The 22,217-nt window shown below is 35.9% G+C and overlaps 1 protein-coding gene across 1 annotated transcript; it reads left to right on the forward strand.

The window, feature by feature from the left end:
* Positions 1 to 14,679: 14,679 nt before the first annotated feature.
* Positions 14,680 to 21,978, forward strand: LOC127872244 (pancreatic triacylglycerol lipase-like; the record flags this gene model as incomplete). Its single annotated transcript, XM_052415575.1, has 4 exons — positions 14,680 to 14,953; positions 15,207 to 15,323; positions 20,181 to 20,300; positions 20,900 to 21,978. Coding segments are annotated over 4 exons (750 nt in total), but the record flags the coding sequence as incomplete, so codon positions are not given.
* Between the last annotated feature and the right edge of the window lie 239 nt (positions 21,979 to 22,217).

Here is a 22,217-nt window from a genome sequence, read left to right on the forward strand (position 1 = left end):
ATCATTTTATTAGGAGGCACTTCATCTTCTTCTGAAGAACTACTGCATTCAACAAGATTGAATATCAGTCAGCACTTAGCTGTTGGAAATCAACGATGACGATGCAAAAGAGTCACTTGTTATTAAATTACTATCATTAAAAATGAATGGATTTTAAATGGGAGGAGTTGTAGTTGTTGCCGATGTTTGTTTATTTAATGACGCTTGCTTAAAAAACAGTTTTCGTTCGGCCACGTTTTTGCTTAAGGAATATTTTTCACGTAATATTTCGAATTGTGTAACTTATTTGTTTTCCATTCAGCCAAATCACAAAACACTTAAGGGCTGTTTGTAAAACATGCATGCCCCCATATGTGCTGTCCGTTGTAGTGGCAGCCATTGTGTGAATACGTTTTTTGTCACTGTGACCTTGACCTTTTACCTTATGACCTGAAAATCAATAGGGGTCATCTGCGAGTCATGATCAATGTACCTATGAAGTGTCATGATCCTAGGCAAAAGCGTTCTTGAGTTATCATCCGTAAACAATTTTACTGTTTCGGGTCACCGTGACTTTGACCTTTGACCTAGTGACTTGAAAATCAATATGGGTCATCTGCGAGTCATGATTAATGTACCTATGAAGTTTTATGATCCTAGGCGTAAGCGTTCTTGAGTTATCATCCGGAAACCATTTAACTATTTCGGGTCACCGTGACCTTGACCTTTGACCTAGTGACCTCAAAATCAATAGGGGTTATCTGCAAGTTATGATCAATCTACCCATGAAGTTTCATGATCCTAGGCATATGTGTTCTTGAGTTATTAGCCGGAAATCATTTTACTATTTCGGATCACCGTGATCTTGACCTTCGACCTACTGACCTCAAAATCAATAGGGGTCATCTTCGAGTCATGATCTATCTACCTATGAAGTTTCATGATACTAAGCCTAAGCGTTCTTGAGTTATCATCCGGAAACCATTTTACTATTTCGGGTCACCATGGCCTTGACCTTTGACCTGGTGACCTCAAAATCAATAGGGGTCATCTGCGAGTAATGATCTATCTACCTATGAAGTTTCATGATACTAAGCCTAAGCGTTCTTGAGTTATCATCCGGAAATCACCTGGTGGACGGACCGACAGACCGACAGACCGACCGACATGTGCAAAGCAATATACCCCCTCTTCTTCGAAGGGGGCATAATAAGCACCTGAACTACACGGAAAATATCCGGCACACGAGTTAGGCCAACGTTATCCAAGAAGTTTCAGAAAATTAAAGAAGATATAGTTGTATTCAATTGCAAGCTATCTTTAGCAGCAGGAAATCCGTCGTACGACAGCCTATTAGCACTACTGAAAAATAATTCGAAGTGGTATAAATATCAAAAAAGGGCGTTTCTACGCAAAAAAAACACATAATGACGTAAACAAGCGCATTATAACAATAATTAACGCGTAATAACGCTAACAAAGGCACAGTATTGCCAAACTAAAAGGCTATACACGCTAAAATAGGTGTAATAACGCTAAAAATGCATAATGACGCTGAAAAGGCGTAATAACACCAAACTAAAGACAAACAAATGCTAAAAAAGCTTTATCACACAAACTTAAATGCGTGCAAACGCTAAAAAGGCGTTATAACGCCAAACTCAAAGGCGTACACACGCTTAAAAAAGGAATAACGCTAAAAAGGCGTACAAATGCTAAAACAGGCGTAATAACGCCAATTTCAAAGGCTTACATGTAAACGCTTTAAAGTCCTATTTATGCCTTTTGTTCTATATATAGTGATAAATATTCTAAATATTATAGAAATAAATATACTATACATCCCTAATATTTTTGGAAATAAATTGATCCAATTTAGAAGAATTGGAGAGTCCACTAGGCATAAATGGGTTTATTTCATTGAAGAAAATAAATAATGTGTGTAAATTGATTTTAAATCGCATATTTCGGTCAAATCCATATGCTGGTTTGAGATTGCTAGAATAAAGTGTTGACATTGAAATCGTTTATACTCGCTTGCCATGTCAGTAGAAATTTAATATTGTTTGTTTTATCATTGAAGTATGTATATAACGTTTGTACGACATAAGGTATTTCCAGATATAAAAGCCACACGAAAGCGAAATGTAAGGCCCGTTGTGGAACTAAATAAGTGTTCGCGGACTACATGTATAGTCGCACGATGCTTTGTGTTGTGGTAAAGTATGAATGATATCCAAAATTAGCATCCCTGCAAAAACGGAGCACAAACCATAACCTCTTTGGAATATTTGCATATATGTATTTCGATGTGACTCAAACACAATAGTCACTCGTTAACACCCAGATGGACATTGAACATTTTATTCAAATGTGCACAAATAAATTTTATTAACAGATACATGTATGTACACAGTAAATGTGCAAAAAAACGTGGACATGCATTTTCATCTATGCTCTATTGACAATAGTTACTGATGCGTAAGATCTATTGGCATCAAACCGTACCTTGGTTATATGTTTCATGGATCATGCGCTCAAAGTATTGCACGAAAATAGTTCCATCGTGGGTCCGTGCATTTTCTTCAAGGCATTCCAATTTGAGCACGTCAAAAACATCTAACTGGTATGCTTAATAAGTGCCTTTTTCATGAAATTCCTTTGATATTAATTTTCAAATAATGTTTAGCAAGTAACTTCACATTATACGGTTTTGCATGTTTATGTGTGACGTAAGCTTGATAATGATGTCCCCATGCGTTTAACCGTATTGCGACCAGGGACGTGATCGAGCAGTTCTTCGAACCAATCGCCATCTCAAGAACAATCTTGCTAGTGTCCCCCGCCCGGCTTTCGGTATTCCGGTGACAAGTTACGCGCGATCTGCTTGCAACTTTTACTCGCTTACCTGTGCCTGGTTGTTCAAAACTGTAATGGCCAGTTAATCTAAAAGCCGTTAGTTTCCGGTTGAAAATATGTTCATATGTGACTAAATTGTTAACTCTTTATTATCGTTGTTATTTGTAACTAAATTTGTATGATCTAATAATTCAATATGTTCGATAGTATGATTGCTTTTACAAAACATTGTATTTGTGTCTTAAGTTAAAAAAACTGTTACCTTAACCGACCGTTAAAGGTTTTAGCAACCGGGCCTTGATCTTTACGGCGTTTATTTTCATGTACCAAGGACTCAATTCTTTCTCTAAGGGAGGCGTTTATTCGGTACTGACTGCTGACCTGTGGGATGAAAGCATGTATATTAGAACTTATCTTGATCATGTCTTCAATGTCAACTTTGAACATATCGTGCATCCGGTGCGTTATTGTTTCCTAATCGCCTCTCAGATAAACCTGGTTTTCGACTGCATGATATCAGAGTAAGATAACTTGTTCTATTGTTCCCAATTTTGAGATCCTGGTTAATGACTGCATGATATCAGAGTCTGATAGTTTGTTCTTTTGTTCCCAATGTCGAGACCCTGATTTTCGACTGCATGGTATCAGAGTTAGATAATTTGTTATTTTGTTCCCAACTTTGAGACCCTGGTTTTCGACTGCATGATTTCAGAGTCTGATAGTTTGTTCCTTTGTTCCCAACTTCGAGATCCTGGTAAATGACTGCATGATATCAGAGTTAGATAACTTGTTATTTTGTTCCCAACTTTGAGACCCTGGTTTTCGATTGCATGATTTCAGAGTCTGATAGTTTGTTCTTTTGTTCCCAACTTCTAGATCCTGGTTAATGACTGCATGATATCAGAGTCTGATAGGTTGTTCTTTTGTTCCCAACTTTGAGACCCTGGTTTTCGACTGAATGGTTTCAGAGTCTGATAGTCTGTTCTTTTGTTCCCAACTTCGAGACCCTGGTTAATGACTGCATGATATCAGAGTTAGATAACTTGTTATTTTGTTCCCAACTTCGATACCCTGGTTAATGACTGCATGATATCAGAGTTTGATAATGTGTTCTGTTGTTCCCAGCTTCGAGATCCCTGTAAATGACTGCATGCTATAAGAGTCTGATAGTTTGTTCTTTTGTTCCCAACTTCTTGCTCAATACTTGAGTGGATAGGTCACGCTTATCAGGTCTTTTGCGTGTACCTGTAGGAGTGGATATTCATGTGTACGCTATTCTATTTTCAGTATGCACAGTATAGACCACAGGCGCATTGGAGCGAAACGTTTATGCATTAACGATACACGGCTTACTTTAATATGTAACATGCAATGTGCACTGGTTGTCAACACTTGAAATTTATTAATAATAGGAAGAAACTAGTTCATCGTTATTGAAGACAACAAATAAACAAACCCGTATCAAATAATACATTAACAAAAATAGATGAATAACTATATCCTTTCATACACAGCAAACTTCAAAGTTTGTATCACAGCCACGCGACACATGCATCATGTATTACATATGCATTTATTTGCATTTTAGACCAAAAAGTTATGCAGAGTCGAATAATGTTTCTCCAACGAGCTTAAACCATATGTAAACACCCTCCTTTGCCAGAAGAAGAGATTTGTGCCTATGATTGAAGTGTCCTTTAAGTGTGTACGTAATACATATCGTACGTTAGTGTTAGAGTTTTATTGGGAGAAAGAAGCTCTTAAGTGCACCTAGTAAACTGATTGCATTATGCTATATAAGAATATACCTTTAGTTGTGCTCAATGCGTCTAAATGTAAGGAAACCACTAGCGCAGTGACACGCCCCTTCGAGTGACTAAATGTAAGGATACGACTAGCGCAGTGACACGCCCCTTCGAGTGACTAAATGTAAGGATACCACTAGCGCAGTGACACGCCCCTTCGAGTGACTAAATGTAAGGATACCACTAGCGCAGTGATACGCCCCTTCGAGTGGCTAAATGTAAGGATACCACTAGCGCAGTGACACGCCCCTTCGAGTGGCTAAATATAAGGATACCACTAGCGCAGTGACACGCCCCTTCGAGTGACTAAATGTAAGGATACCACTAGCGCAGTGACACGCCCCTTCGAATGACTAAATGTAAGGATACCACTAGCGAAGTGACACGCCCCTTCGAGTGGCTAAATGTAAGGATACCACTAGCGCAGTAACACGCCCCTTCGAGTGACTAAATGTAAGGATACCACTAGCGCAGTGATACGCCCCTTCGAGTGGCTAAATGTAAGGATACCACTAGCGCAGTGACACGCCCCTTCGTGTTGCTAAATGTAAAGATACCACTACCGCAGTGACACGCCCCTTCAAGTGGCTAAATGTAAGGATACCACTAGCGCGGTGACACGCCCCTTCGAGTGGCTAAATGTAAGGATACCACTAGCGCGGTGACACGCCCCTTCGAGTGGCTAAATGTAAGGATACCACTAGGCGCAGTGACACGCCCCTTCGAGTGGTCTAAAAATACCGTTCAGTGATATGAGCCTCGCTCTGGGAAACTGGGCTTAACACATGTGCTTAAGTGTCGTCCCAGATTAGCCTGTGTAGTCTGCATAGGCTTATCAAGGACGACAACTTCCATATAAACAGGATTTTCTCTAAGAAGAGGTTTTCTTTAAAAGAAACATGCCATAAACGCGGAAAGTTTCGTCCCGGATTAGCCTGTGCGGACTATACAGGCTTATATTTGACGAAACTTTACGCAAAGTGATTAGGCCCAGTTTTCCAAAACGAGGCTAACATGTTTCGATTCTATTCACTTTAGTTTAACATATTTATAAGCTACGATGTGCAATTCTTTCTTTTACCGATTCCACAGTTTTAGGATCATTTTATTTTCAGTTTTAGATACTGTTCCGATTTTTTCCGACCAGTTCGGGTAATTAAGCATCTAGAAAAGAAACCGGCCAATTTACTTATCTTATTATTTGATCAGACTTTATAAAGCTACGCACTCAATTATATGTCCATTTTCCCGAAGCAACATTGGATATTTTGACATTATTAATATATGAATCCTGGAAACGGATATTATTTTCGCGCTACATAGTTGCTCTACTTGTTTATTTGTAGTCAAGTATTTTTGACTAAAACTTCCGGGCATCGAACGAACCAATCCAAATGCCGAGGGCTTATGAAGACTGTTCAAGTGAAAATAAAAGCAATCCAAAATTAAGATCGTTGGAGAAAGTGGACTTAAAGTGGGTACTTTTTCTTAAAGGGATCTTTTCACGGTTTTGTAAATAAACAAAAGTTCATTTTAACCACTTTATCAAACAACATATTTTAGGCTTCATGTATTGAAAGCGTAAATGCATACTGATTCTAATGACTCGCAGTTCTTTAAAGGGATCTTTTCACGCTTTGGTAAATTGACAAAATTGAAAAAAGTTGTTTCAGATTCGCAAATTTTCGTTTTAGTTATGATATTTGTGAGGAAACAGTATTACTGAACATTTACCATAGTCCAATATAGCCATAATATGTATCTTTTGACGATTTGAAAACCTAAAAATTATAAAGCGTTGCAACGCGAAACGATTGAATAATTTGGAGAGTTCTGTTGTTGTCGTTTAAATTTACGAAACTACGAAGATTGCTTATATAAAGTATAAAATACTTCCACTGTGTATATCCGGCGGAATAGCCGAGAGGGCTAATGCGTTTTTGCTTCAGACTAACTCCAGGACTCCGGGGTCACTGGTACGAGCTCTGGTACCGGCTACTTTTTTTTCCTTTTTTTAATTTTATTCTTGATTTTTTACTGAAGCTTTTAAGATCCAATGTTTACATTTATTAATATAAAGCATTTAATGACAAACTTAAAAATATGCCAAAATCTGTTAAAAGGCCACTTTGAGGCAAAATCAAATGATTTATAATATCATCCGCCCATGTCCATTTTACACCAAACTCGAACTTCCGGGTTTCGCAATCAACGTCCATCTCCTTACTCACTGTATTCTGATACATAGTTTGCAAGCAAACTACTAACTGCAAAAGTCATAATATGCTCAACCGTCTGCGTTTCGATGTACCAAGACCAAGCCGAAGAAGTAAATGACGCATGAAAAGGCGTTATTAATTGTCAAATTAAAGGGGCCTTTTCACAAATTTTGGCATGTATTGAAGTTTGTCATTAAATGCTTTATATTGATACATACATGTAAAAAATGGATCTTAAAAGCTCCAGTAAAAAATTAAGAATACAACTTTAAGAAAAAAAATGTAAACCTCAACAGCGCTCGAACCACTGACCCCTGGGTCCTGGAGTAAAAGTCTTCCACTTAGACAACTCGGCCATCCGTGTTCATAAAATGTTGGATGTATTTTATACTTTACATAAGCAATTCTCTTAGTTTCACAAAATATAACGACAATAACAGAACTCTCTAAATTATTCAATCGTTTCGCGTTGCAACGCTTTATAATTTTCAGTTTTATAATCGTTAAAAAAAGCATAAAATGGATATTTTAGAGCATGGTAAATGTTCAGTATTACTGCTTCCTCACAACTATCATAACTAAAACGAAAATATGAGGAATATTAACGAACTTTTTTAATTTTGTCAATTTTATAAAACCAAAACGGGAAAATGCCCCTTTAACCTCCATAGAATAAACTTAGCTTTATGTTAGGAGTAATTTGATAAAGCTGTCAAGTGCTGGGCTATGACATCATTATGTTTATTTTCATAGCATGTTTTTATTTTATTGTGTTTGGCTTATTTCAACATAAAGAAAAAAATAAGTGCGAATACTCGGCACGTGTCCAATGAGTTTATTTGCTCATTTATTTGAGTGAAGTTTTCAAACATATCTATTTATGTGTTTCAACTATACATGTATTTTTGTATTTTATTTGTAATTTTGTACTTTTTATATTTGTCTATCGTGCAGCTATTTTATTCTGCGAAATGAATCGTTATTTCGACTACGAAATGAGAGTAAACACTTTTCTTGGTACGGACGTATTCAAACAAGTATTCATTTGAGCCTTGTTTTGAGAAAACTGGGCTTAATGCATGTGCGTAAAGTGTCGTCCCAGATTAGCCTGTGCAGTCCGCAGATTTAATCAGGGACGAATCTTTCCGCTTTTATGGTATTTTTAGTTTCAAGGAAGTCTCTCCTTACCGAAAATCAAGTTTAGGCGGAAAGTGTCGTCCATGATTAGCCCGTGCGGACTGCACAGGCTAATATGGGAAGAAATTTTACGCACATGCATTAAGCCCAGTTTTCTCAAAACAAGGCTCAAATGAATACTTGTTTGAATACGTCCGTACCAAGAAAAGTGTATTCTCTCATTTCGTAGTCGAAATAACGATTCATTGCGCAGAATTTTTACAGAACAAGACACATTTGTTCATGTATTTAAACACAGCTGCACATTGCTTCATCTTGATAAGATCGCTTGATAAGATCGCTTCGTGTAATCCTAGCAAAACTTGATCGCTCATTTAATTTAAAGCATCCGATTTTCTCTTAGAATCGTTTGCGATCATGAAAACTTCTCATAATAATGCTCGATCGTGTCCGTTGGCCAGGTCCCATTTTTATTAACGTCGTTAATTTTTTACATCGTTGTTTCGTCGTTTTCATGTTACAAAGTGTAGTCGGACTTTTTGACGTTACGCTTAAGCGATCCGAGGATGTGCGAATATCAGTAATAAAAATTTGCGTGAAAATAATACATCAGTTTAAATGATCTCCCTGTGACTTATTTTGACAGCGTCTTGGTTTAATTAAACCCATACTAATGCGTTAAAGGACGCGTTGTTATAATGCTTGTTTATGTTGTGATATTTTTCGTTCAATTTGGATTTCACCTTGGTACCGGTATGTGTTTTTTACCTTTCTTTAAACTACTGTTGAACTTAGCGCAAGTAGTTTAGATTACCTTTCGTGGATGTTTACACATTTTTGGTGTGGTTGTTGTTGAGTGTGATCATTAAATGTATGAATAATATTGCGATAGTTTTTTTACATATAGATTATGAAAACGCTTGTCCGTGCGGTTGCTTTGTTATAATTGTTCAATGTGTGACAAACAACGAATACCGTTCGAAATAATTATGTACTTTAATTTATGTCAAATTTAAATTCACCTGTCATCAACTATGAAATATACGATATATGTAAACGCTAATTAAAATTAGTGACTTAAAATGCCATCTCGTTCATTTTTAAGTAGTGAATTATATGCAGTGAAACGCTAAAATTATGTTAAGAGTGGATTTCAATTACCATAATGTAAAGCATTGTGTCATGTTAATTAAACAAGATCAACAAAGTGTTTTCAATCAAGACTAAAATTACATGTATGTAGAATTCCCTTCCCTATAATACCGCTTGGATGAATCGTATTTGATTATTTAGTTAAATGTTGTACGGCTTTAACGATGTTTTTAAAAATTATTAAAAAATAAAATTAAAAATTAAAATTAAAAATTATTCATAAAAAAATGTTTTCCACTAATACGACCGACTCAATGTTTGGTGCGATCCTATTTTGTGTATTCTTTGTTAAGTTTTTTTTATATCAATTTTGCTATATTTTCTATATTTCATTGTTTTAGTCTAAATGAGTAATTGCTACATTGAAACATATTGGATAAATAAACTTCCTTTAATTATTGAAGAAAGAATGCAGAGATTTGTTATATATCTGCATGTAATTGAATATTTAATTTAGTGGGAAATTGTGAAAAAAATAACTACTAAAAAATTAGCCAATCTATAAGCCAAATTTTTGCTATGTTAGTGGAAATAAAAGGCCACTTATGGCGTGTCGTGGTACAGTTAAATATTCGTGGTCGGCGTGGTTCCCGTTCCGGTTCCCCTTGTGTCGTGTTTTAGCGCCCACTATGCCATTCAGGAAAACTATATTCCATGTTTTATCTTCTTTTTTAAATTAATAGAAAATGCCCTTTTTTCAATCAACCAAACTGTCTGTGTTCTTTTCTTCACAACATTCGGGTCCGTGAGGTATATGATCCTTTAATTACCACCTAGATAAAAACATAAATAATATATATTATATGCACACATAAGTCTCCGCCATAATACTCAGTCGTGTACTTTATGTTTGTGTATGTACATTGTATTACTAAAACGCATTTTCATCTTCATTTTTATAACGCATCTAAGGTCTGTATTTTGTTTTAACTTTTTAGTACGTTTTTATATACATGTTTTGTATACAAGTATTTCTCGATAGTTTTTAGATGGGCGCTTTAGCGCCCGTCTAAAGTGCTTAGTGTGAAATTCAGGTCGATACGACTAGGTATGATTAACCCAATACCCGCTTGCGTATCCGCGCAAGAAAGAGTTGTATAATTTATGCAAGAGGTTTGAGTTCTCCAATTATGTGTATTCACAAATGGCAACATTATATTAATATCGTGTTGCATTAAATATTTTCGAACGGTGTTTTATAGAAAAGAATCAATAAACAATGATCGTATTGTACGTGTCGCGGAGGAGATTGTTTATGAATGATTAAAATAGTCCACTTTCTGCTGCGTGTGCGTGACGTAATATTTTCGCTCAGCTCATTCATAAATCTGAGGCTGGCGATAAACAAAGGGGAGTCCGTGTGAGAATAACGCAGTAGTATAAGGTTACGCTTGTTTATATTCACAGGTCTCAATTAATAATACGTTGACCACGAGTTCAACAATTATTACAGGGATACGATAGACAACATAAAAAAATGTTTCATTATCGCTGAAACTGTTAAAAAAACATTTAAATATTACAATAATATTCTCTAAAAAATGTAGTCTTGCTGTTTTGAAATAAGGTTTGGAATTTTGTTTTCTAAATAACTTAATTCAAAACAAAAGTTTAATTATAGTGTTTTTGACTTGTTAGTCGCATATTTACCGCATTATAATGTGTGTTATAATAGGCAAACCATACATTAGTAAAATTCAATCTGCCTTCGCACATAGAAGGAATGGGTCAATTAGGTGCTGCGTTTCCTTTGCTCACTTCCGTTAGAGGTCAATTATTTAAGTAAAAGGAATTGCGGAGCTTTCTTACATAATAAAAGTCGTAGTCGCATGGTATTTGCGTTTTGCGTCCTATTTGGTCACGTGGTTCTTTTTCCCGGTAGTTTTGGCATTCATGATATATGAGGCTATTAATAGATGCGTCTGTCGATAAACAAAGGAAAGTTTACGGGTTATAACAACGCAATAGGTTACGCTCTCGCATACAACTCAATGACGTAGTACAGGTCGTAAAATGAGAGATTCGGGAAAAAGTTGACGCTTATTTATATCAAAGACCCATATTATCTATAGGTCTTTGTTTATATTCTCAATTTATAAAACGTTGAACATAAGTTCAACAATAACTTCAGCGATACGATAGACAAAAAAAAAGTTTCATAATTGCTAAACCCGAACATAACAATTTATAATAATAATACGAATGCAATAGCAGAAGGTTAGTAGAAGGTTAAGCTTGTTTATATTCACAGTTCTCAATACATAGACAGTTGGATATGAGTTCATGAATTACTACAGGCATACTATAGGCAACCTCGAAAATGCTTTTTAATCGCTAAAACCGAAAACAACCTAATATATTATATTAAATATATTTATAACAATAAATGTCTTTTAAAAATGTAGTCGGCGTATACGCTGACTTTGAAATAAAGTTAGCAATTTACTTTTCTAAATAATTAAATACAATTAAACAAAAGTTTAACTATTGTGTTGTGTTTTTCACTTGTAAGCTGCATATTCACCGCATGAAATGTGTGTTAGCATTGTCAAACCACACATTAGTGTGAGTAAAATAAAAAATATACTACGGGAGAGCACTTCATTTGTGTCCTCATATGCCTTGTTATGAGTATCTTTCTTCACTATCGAAATATATCGTATGTTTATATTTGATTTAAACGCAGTTTTCTTTCGACACATTTAAATCACACGTCAATAGCGCCGTCATGCGAAAATGGGTCTTATGCGTTTCGGCAAGCGTTTGTTAAACCCAACATGTGCTTTTGCGCAGTCAGGCCATAGGCGACGCTGTTCGCTTTAAAATCACTCAATATGTTATGTTTCTCCTTACCAGAAGGAGTGATAGCTGAGTGGGCTATTTATATGATGGGCGCATATGGAATAAGACCCATTTTCACATGACGAGGGTCATTACAAATCTGATTGCGAATTGAAAATGCCACATTTAAGAACAATGCTTTTTGATACAAAATTGAATTGGAAATAGCAAACTTGTTAATAATGGCAGCCTATCCACACATTAAGGAATGATTTCCAGACGTGCTGACCAAGTGCGGCAAACATTGTGGTTTGATAATTAAACGATTTTCTCTTATCGTGACACTATACTATTTCGCTAATGATTGTTTTCTCATCTTGGAGGCGAAAGTGAAATTCTGCGAGATGGATTGTAACGCGTAATTGTAACAGGGCCACAATTTGTGTCGTTTGAGCATACAGAGAGTATTCCGGAATTCCTTACACTGAACAGTGCTAAATCCTTTGAATTGAGCACATACGAAGTGATGTTGCAAAAATTCAGAGGTTGTATCTCGAATCAGCTTATTAAATATTCGAAAATATTCATGCGTGTCTGTTGGCGTTATGTAAAAGTCACTAAGATGAAAACTGAAACAGCTACGCCTAAAAGCGCATGAGTGCTCTATACCTATGTTTATGTTAGCGTTGTTGACACCGTGTGAACTGCTCGGGTAATAAGTAAAGCATAAACAGCAATGTTTATATACTTTTATTCCTCCATATACAAGATACGAAGATTGTTGTATATTTTGAATTTGTATATGGTGTCAAAAATCAAAAGTTTTGTACACGGAACTTTCATTATGAATTTATATTCTTGGTGAGATAGTCATTTGATATTAGAAAAAAATATTCCTTTAATATGATGGTGACTGCAAATTTTCTTTATATTAAGTTATCATAACCATTTTCATCATACTTTCTATGCTTTCAGAACTTCCAAAAAGCATGTTGTTTTTATTTTGTCTTAGTTATTTCTATGAAATAATAAGGATGATAAAAATGCACACAAAACTCGACCCGTGCGCTATGACACACACTTTATAAAGTTGAATGTCGTGTGTTCATTTCAAACTTGCGATTGATTTTCAAAAATGAATTGCGTGTTAAATTATGCAATAGCGAACATCTTCAGTGCCTTCAGCGCTTTGATTATATTACCCAGTTGAACTATTATTGTGAAAATATATGTTCTATTTTTATCTACTTTATGGCATTTTATAATTTATAAATGACATTTTTTAATCAACCACATTTTCATGACATACGCGTTCGTCAGATGTTTAACCTATCCATGACTTCCTAGGGAACTACATACATAGCATAATGTATTATCCGTTAAATATTATCTGAAATTTAACGTATTCCACTTGAATTCATAAACGAAGCTGACTGTGTAACAACTTCCAGTAATATCTTTGTATTTCGATATCTGTCTACATTAAATGCATACGAGCAGTTAAAAACATATTAATGTGATAAAATACGTGTTTAAATTGTCAGTTTTTTATGAATCGAAACTGCTCCCACAATGCAACATTATTTGCAACGGAACAACACGTGGCGTAAACTGGAACGATTGTTTTTATGCTGCGCTCGATCGTTTGCGATTAACGCAAGATAGGTTTCTTATCAGAACCCAGCAAATGTTGATTTAATCCTTAATAATGTCTTTCAAGATTTGCATAGGAATTGTACTTAAACTGTTGGAAGATGTGTTTTTTGTATGTTGTTATTGTTGGTTTTTGTACAGAAGTTACCGCATTTATCAGCCATAGCTGCTGTTGTAGGCTACTTAATTAGTTGCTGAAGTGGCCATTTTAAAATTTTTAAGATCTTACCAATCCAAATAAAAATTAATAAATCAATGTTTTTATTTAGGCTCATCGTGTTTTTTTTCACATCGTGGCAAATGAATAAATACGAAAAACAGCGTGTAGTTATAAGTAAATGTACTCGAAAACTAATTATAAGGAAATTTACAAGAAATGTAGTTATTGAACTGAATTGTGTTAATAATAAAAATTGAATCAAGTCATAGCTTGATTGATGCTAGTAAAGTTTTATTTTTTCATCAGGTTGGCTTTTCTCTTCGACGCCACAAGAAGTGTGTTTCGGGACGCTTGGCTGTTTCTCCGCAGATCCTCCTTTCACTAACGCTGGCGGGCTTCTGCCTCGAGACCCGGATGTAATCGGCACGAAGTTCATGTTGTTTACGCGCAACTCAACGCGCACACCAGAAGAGCTATTGCTCAGCGATCATAGACGGAAATGCGAATGGAAATCATTCTGTCGACATAATCTCATTAAAATTATCATCCATGGATATATAGACAATTACAATCGGCCATGGGTTCAGAAAATGGTCAAGGCGCTATTAAAACACGTGCGTTTAATTTTGTTTTAATTTTTTCTTAGGATTGTTAAAAAAATATCACTATCATTTTGTCACTAACCTTATCATTACCACCAGCGTCTTCTTCTTCTTTATTATCATATGCATCTCTGACACTCATCATACTTATCATGGCTACCATTATCATCACCATTACAATCGATATCACGCATACTCATCAGCAAAATCCACACGTATCGTCATTTTCGTCGTCGTCACGAGAGTCTATATAGAAGCATATACAAAAAGATCGAATAACATTTGTTTTGTATTCAAAACGGCGACTTTTCAAATGTTGAAAGTTGCAATGAATTCAAAATACTGCACAACAACCGGCTTTAACATTTCTACAGGACGATTACAACGTGGTCGTTGTCGACTGGAGTGCCGGGGCGCGCGAATTCAACTACTTGCAGTCTGTGGCCAATACCCGGGTCGTCGGATCGCATGTGGCACAACTATTAATTGTGCTAAAGCGCCTGTTGGACATAGATCTCCATACAGTTCATATAATTGGACACAGTCTGGGTGCGCACGCAGCCGGATATGCCGGTGAACACGTAGACGGCATCGGTCGAATTACGGGTAAGTGTAAATCAATAATTTGTATTTCAGACAAAAGCCAAAGTCCATCAGGCTACTTTCAGAAGGAAAACAAACAAACAAAAATTGCAAGGAATGTAAGAATTGCAGATTGCTTCACTCTGTTCCTTTGATAGTTCGTGTTACCTCTCCTTTCTGAGATTAAGATGCTGGTATTTTGAAAGATATTAGATCCTGCTTTTTTGACTGGTCATGTCTGTCTTTCTGTGAAAACACGTTCGATATCTTGATTCAGGACTTGACCCCGCTGGGCCGGCCTTTGAGGGAACTGACCAAGCCGTTCGTCTAGATCCAGATGACGCTATCTTTGTTGACGTCATACACACGGACGCGGAGCATATTCTCAGTGGTGGTATTATATATATTGTACGCTCTGTAAAAACACGTTGGGCCTCTAATTTGAATTTTGCGTATGAACATCCCGACTGGCCTGCACTCATACAAAAACATATCATTTCGCACTGACTAGTTTTGCAATAAGTGTCGATCAACACCCTGCGACGGGAGCTAACTGTGATTAACACTCGGCTTAGCAATTTGTCGAGTTTACAAACATGATTCAAAAGCGGTAGTTTTTGTTGAGGGGGCTTTGTTTATGTTTTATATTCCATTACATTTTATGACAAACATAAATTATTTATCATCTAACCATTTAGAATAAAAACAAACACATTTGTTTAGGTGTCATGACAAGCAGGGTATTTTATCGACAGAAAAAGAACGGGGCAAAAAAAACAACGCACAACTAACAACATACAACACCAAGTACCATATATATTTACAAATCCAAACGAGAAGAAACAATTGTTTGTGTTTCATCCGAATCTCTCACGCAGTGATCCTAAGCGCCAACAGTCTTCCACTGTCCATGCTTTTTTAACACTATCAGATACACCGCTATTTGCAACAGCAGTTGCTTCCCCTGACCGAAATTAATGCAACCCGTAAACATTAGGTTTAAGTCAAATTTCACGAAAGATGTGGTGCAAAATATCTCTTTGTCTACTGTAACTCATCTGCTTTGAGCCAACTTAAATGTATTTATTCATTTTCTTACCATTTGCTATGTTTCTAAACGAGACATATATTGCATTATCTAGAATAGTTTCAACCAAGATACATTTTTTCAAGTAGAAGACAGGGCATAAAACTGCATTTGTTTTACAAAATGTCAAAACCTGTTCGCCCTTGCACAATTGAACCATTTTACTATTGAAAATAATAATTATAGCACAATCCTCAAAAATCTTGTATCGCATCCTTTCAATTCAAAGTCCCCAAACCGCCAAACCCCCCAAAAAACGCACCAAACACACCGTTACACATCTCACATCAAATAATCAAAGCCTCTACACATCCGCTTTAGTCACTAAGCACCTCCGAACCAGCGGCCCAGAATTGGCCCTTTTCAATCCATCATCAGAAAACACAACCAGACCAGAATTACAACGACCACACGATCCCACAACCCCATGAGCCCACGAAATGCCACACACAATCGCGTCTACCTCAGAGGCAGACAGACACGAAACACACACACCAACATTTTAAATTGACTTTCTGTAAAAAAAACGTTTCCCTTGCTTTCTTTTTTGCAAGTATTTTCCAATTTGAAATAAATATTACCCTTGCTATCTTTTTTGCAAGTATTATACTTTTAAAACTATTATTTTTAACCCTTGCTTTCTTTTTTGCAAGTACTGTTTTTGCTTTCTTTTTTGCAAATATTCCATTCCTCGTGTACTGTACACGACTGCGTAAGCACCAGGTGCAAACGGACATACACCAACATGGTTTCTATACATACTTAATGGCTATACAAAAACAACATCCATTGAATCATTTCTACACATATAAACACGTGAAAAATCCCAACTATACCATAAGTATAGCAAAACAGTCAAACCATTTATATCACTGATTCACATATAAACGACATATAGTATAGTTAAATTCGAATAGCAAGAACATTTCTTGAAAAAGGTCTTGAACTCAAACAGAGTGGTTATTACTCATACAAATAGTTTGCCCTTTGTCAAACACAATAATATCATTCTCAAAGTGCATTTTTACATTACCAGCCTCAAATAAGAATGGCCAAAATGCTGCACTAGGCCATCTGTGTACCACCAAAACGCCATATGCGTTGCATTCTAGAAAGTGCAAAATTGTTTTTCCTACGAGATAAATAGGGGCATCAACCAACTCAAATCGGCACCCCAAAACTGTGTAAAGCAATCTGCTTCTGTTTCAAAATCAAAGAATTTTGAATTATATCTTTAAGTATTTCCATTTTTAACAGTAGCCAAGCGATCAATCAAAATCGGACCCGAGCTACCATTTAAATACTCAAAGAAATCTCGTGAGATTTACAATTCATCTGTATTGCTCATTTTACTTATACTGGCAATGGAGTTTAATTCTCTTGGAATCCATTGTATTTCTAGTCCTATATTCATCTTCAAACACATACTAAAATGCTTAGTACTAGATCATGTTACTCAATTTTAGAACTTCCTACCTTTACCAACTTTACACGTGATTCAGAGTCAGAAAACCTCTTAACAGCCCCCCACCCTTAAAAAAATCCCATAGGCACGTAAAACTAGAACTACTCCATTAAGTATTCTATAAGTAGAACATGTATTGAAATCGTCATTTGACCATATATCGTGAAAAATAAAACCTGACATATCAACAATATAAGCCCCACCAACAAACCCACTTGCATCACTGTAAACTTTTAAAACTTCGACACATGTAGTTTTACTAAAATGTCTTGATTGTATGCCATCTATGCGACCTAACCAAAATCTAAATTCGGAAATAAATAAGCTATCTGGTTCAAGGGCTATAACTCTATGCATTGACGGTCTAGAAACGATTTCAGAATAAAGATATCTAGTCTTTACCTAGCCAGACTACCAATAACAGGCATCATTGAAACAATTTTCCCCGTACATCTAGCTAAATCCCTTGCCGAAACCATTGGCATGGAAGAAAATACCTTTAAAAGAGTATTTTTAAAATCAGTTATTCTTCTATCGAAAATTTCAAAAGAAAACATTTGGCTATCCCAGATTAATCCTACCCATTCTAGCCTCTGAACTGGTACTTATATTGACTTGTCCTCATTGATCACAAATCCAGCTTCCGGCTTCATTCACGGCTACACTTGATTGACTAACATGAGGGATGTCTTTTAATTCTTCAATACAGCCAGTATTTTACATATCCTGCACCGACTCGTTAATATCTGCTAATCTATCTGCTTTAAAGCTGATTGGTTATTTACAGATACACATTTTTCAGGTAATTATAAGAATGGTAATGCGTAAGCGCCGACAATACAGTCAATTATATCAGGATTGGCACCAATGATTTTCCGAAAAAAGGACATGCCTCTTTAAACTACATTTTACAAGAGAAAAACGTGAGAAATGATACTTTTCTTCACAATGTGCGTATTATATGTAAACCAAACAATTCTCCTCTATCCCCGAGGGCCTACCTTCTTGACCGCTACCACGTGGTCGCTACGTGTGTCCATTTACTGTGCCAGCCCTGTCCCCGCCGGCGAAGCGATCTCTCCTCTCATCCTGACTGTCCATATTAATAAATTACCAACGCCAATACGACACAAAAATAAATCAAATTTCACAATGAAATGTGGTTGAGAAAATAAATAAAACGGTTTAAATCAAGTCTTCGCTCTACCCTGCTTGCCTGTCGAATGACTAAACCTACAAATCTGTGCATGAGGAAATCTTGATTTCCGCACCATTGGACATATATCACCTTCAAAAACCTGTATAACCAGTTTATTCATTCACACAACGATAATAAATACATTTATATTAAACAATAGTGGAAGTAAATCGATAGATAAACATCAACCATTAGGGTATATAAAATGGCTTCCTAGGTGGAGACTAAGATACATTAGACTATATGGAAGGTTTCTGTGCCATTACCAAAATGGAGGCTTCTAATGGGGTAGTTTGATACATTTTTTCCATATGAAAATAATGTATGCGGATATGGTGTTAACATTAATCAATAAAGGGAAAAGGCGGATGCATTATTGTTTAAATTTTATTTAGCTATTGCTGATCGATCATACATCGAACATTCAAGACATTATAATCAGCTCTGTCGTATTTTCGACTTTTGTAGAAGCGTCCAATAGTCATTTAACTAATAACTGACCTCATATATGCCTATCGACGGTCAATACATCCGGAATATTACACTATTAATTTTTTAAATGCATGTATCATCCGAGTGGCGTATGCAAGGCCGTATAACAAAAGTGGAAAAAGGGGGGCACCCTCCCTGTCGTGTGATAATAGTATTGCAAGCCACAAGACTGAAACATACTCATTTGGCATTTTACAAGATAAATATGTCTTAGCTTATGTACGGTGAAGCAGTTCAATTATATATGAACTTCAATTAATTTTATATGAAATTATAATGACTAAAACGGAACTCCGTATTACATTTTCACATATTGCGTTAGAATTTAGGACGTCCTCATGCATTCTCGGACACACTCTCGACACGATGCGAACAAAATAAGCCAGTTGCATGGACTTTTTGTGTGGATGTATGTATAACTGGTTAAAGCAAAACATTATTTCATATAATGATTATTAGTATCTTTTTGTTCCTATGTTGGGGATTTTGCATAATAGCTTTTGATAACGAAACCGCGACTGAAAATTTACAAATACTTTTGATAATTAAATGTCGACTGTGTTATAGTGATAGAATTGCAGTAGCATGTCAAAGGTGAAGTCCGATTCCGCAGGTTTTTGTGTGTTCGTGTTGCTGTTTATACAGTTTCTTCAAACGCCTGCGTTTTGTCGATCCCAATTTGTAGCATAGTTTAATTTTCATTGAAGAGAGCTTTTTTTTGAGGGCGTGATTTTATATTGAGCTGAAAGCGTGTATCGAAATAAAATATATGAATGATGTTATCTGACACTGTTATTGGATAAGCTTCTTCTTTAAAAGGGAGCCATACTTATGGAAATACAAATACCCCAAAGAACATGCCACCTCAAGTGCATACACATATACTAAATCAAAGTACAGCTATTTAATCAACATGTGTGCCAATGTCTAAGTAAGGCTTAGTTATTGTTTTGGATAATCAAAACGCTAAGCCCTGAAAGTTCAACCGTTTTATTTTTGTTGACTTCAGGCTTCGGGATCAAACAGCCTGTGGGCGCCGTGGATTTCTACCCTAACGGAGGGAAGGACCAGCCCGGGTGTCCGACCACATACTTTGCTCAAATAAAATGGCTCTTCTCGGGCAACTTCCGTGAGTAGAAACAATACAATCAAATAGTAATCGCCAGTTTTTCTCTACTGCTTCGATAACGTTAACTGTAGCGAAAGTTTCTTTAAGCGATTGCCCTGTGTCATAAAACTGTTTTCTATTAAAAAGCGAGATAAAGCATATCTTTTCAATCGTTGATTTGGCAAAGACGAGACACTGTTTTGATACTATTCAATTCTTTAATATTCAGTGTAATGTGTTCAAAAGCCGAAATTCATTAAACTACTACGTTCCCAATGGACTTATATTCGCGGTTGTACGATTCCTGTTTAACGTTCGGTTTCATCTTCGTCGAACTGCACACCTTTGATGCATGCGCCAAACATGTCACTTCAATATTGTAAAATAAAAACAAATGTCGTTAAGATTCGCGCGATACATGTAAAATCAAGTAATGAGTCCATTTTACGGTACTGTTGTCATTGATATTTATGAGTTTATTTGCATGCGTAGGGTGTATTCATCGGAAAATAAAAGATGGGTTACGTGACCGGATTATCCCATCATAATGCTGCGTTTATTTTCAAATGTGAAAGTTGTATTTGTAATGCTATTTAAATGACATATGATCTTTGTTTCAGAGCTTATCAACAACTTCATCTGTAGTCATATGCGCGTCCTCGAATTTTTTACAGAGTCCATCAATTCCGCCTGCCAATTCAAAGCCTCCCTATGTCCGCACATCGACGCAACCTCTTGGATGCAATGTCAGGACTGTCAGAATGGCGCATGCGCCAAAATGGGTTTCCACGTAGACCCTACGTCCAAACCGGGCAGCTACTTCCTATTGACAAATCCATCGTCGCCTTATTGCTACTAGAGATATATGTATTAAAACATGTATATAATTAACGCAAGCCGGATTTTATGTTCGGACTATAATAGTTCCATAGATGATACTAATAGCAAATTCGTTTTTCTTACGTTGCCAATTGTTTCCCCTCAATTTTATGAGATTAAGCCTGACTAAAGATGGAGGGATTGGGGGCGCTGCAAATGGTTAGGGTAAATTATGTCGCGGACAATCTTCGAATGGTTAACTTTGTACATTGCAAGTGACTTAAAGTTGCTGTTTTCACTTTAGCGCTTACATTCAATCGTCCACTCAGCATATTTTCCACGAGGAATGTTCTTTATTTAAACTAATTAGATGTTAATATTAAATATAAATGACTGTATATTACTTAATAAAAATAATAAATAAGCAATACAAATACGATGTGTGTGTCTATATTTACCTTTTTACACAACAAAAAGGAAATTTATAAAAAAAGGATGTTATCATGGATTGAAGGTGGGCACATATTTTCAAAAGGTGGGACATAAACATTGAAGGCCTGCACCATTATTTCATTTTTTTTCCAGTAAATTTATTAAATTTGCGCTATTCACCACTAACATGTAGTTGACTTGCTAAAACAATTCGAATGAAAAATAAAGAAATAATAAAACACCTAATGGTTAAATACTATTTTATTCGGTCTGGTGGTATATCCACAGACCAATTTATCACTTTTTATATCATGTGTTTTGGTTTGTTAAATAACATTGAATGATACAGTGTATAACATCCATCGCGATTTAAAATAAATTGTCATTTACTTAGTAATCACTTTTTGCTTTTCAGCTACTAGATGTTTTGATAATTTGCATTTTTACATGCATCTATGTTCGCATTGAATTCTTATACTTTATAAGTATAATCATGGATTTATTGTTAATAAAAAATATAATCTATTAAATATTTGTATATGACCGTGGTTTGATCGAGCGGAAAACGTTTTTGTTCTGGAGACACATGGTCTTCAAGATGCGATGCCTACTCTGTCAGACCGATCATGTATAACAAAATAGCAATGTTCAACATTATCTGTGTGATCTTTACAATACACTTTTGCA

Source organism: Dreissena polymorpha, chromosome 3 (genome assembly GCF_020536995.1).
Source record: "Dreissena polymorpha isolate Duluth1 chromosome 3, UMN_Dpol_1.0, whole genome shotgun sequence".
Classification (NCBI taxonomy): Eukaryota; Metazoa; Mollusca; class Bivalvia; order Myida; family Dreissenidae; genus Dreissena; species Dreissena polymorpha.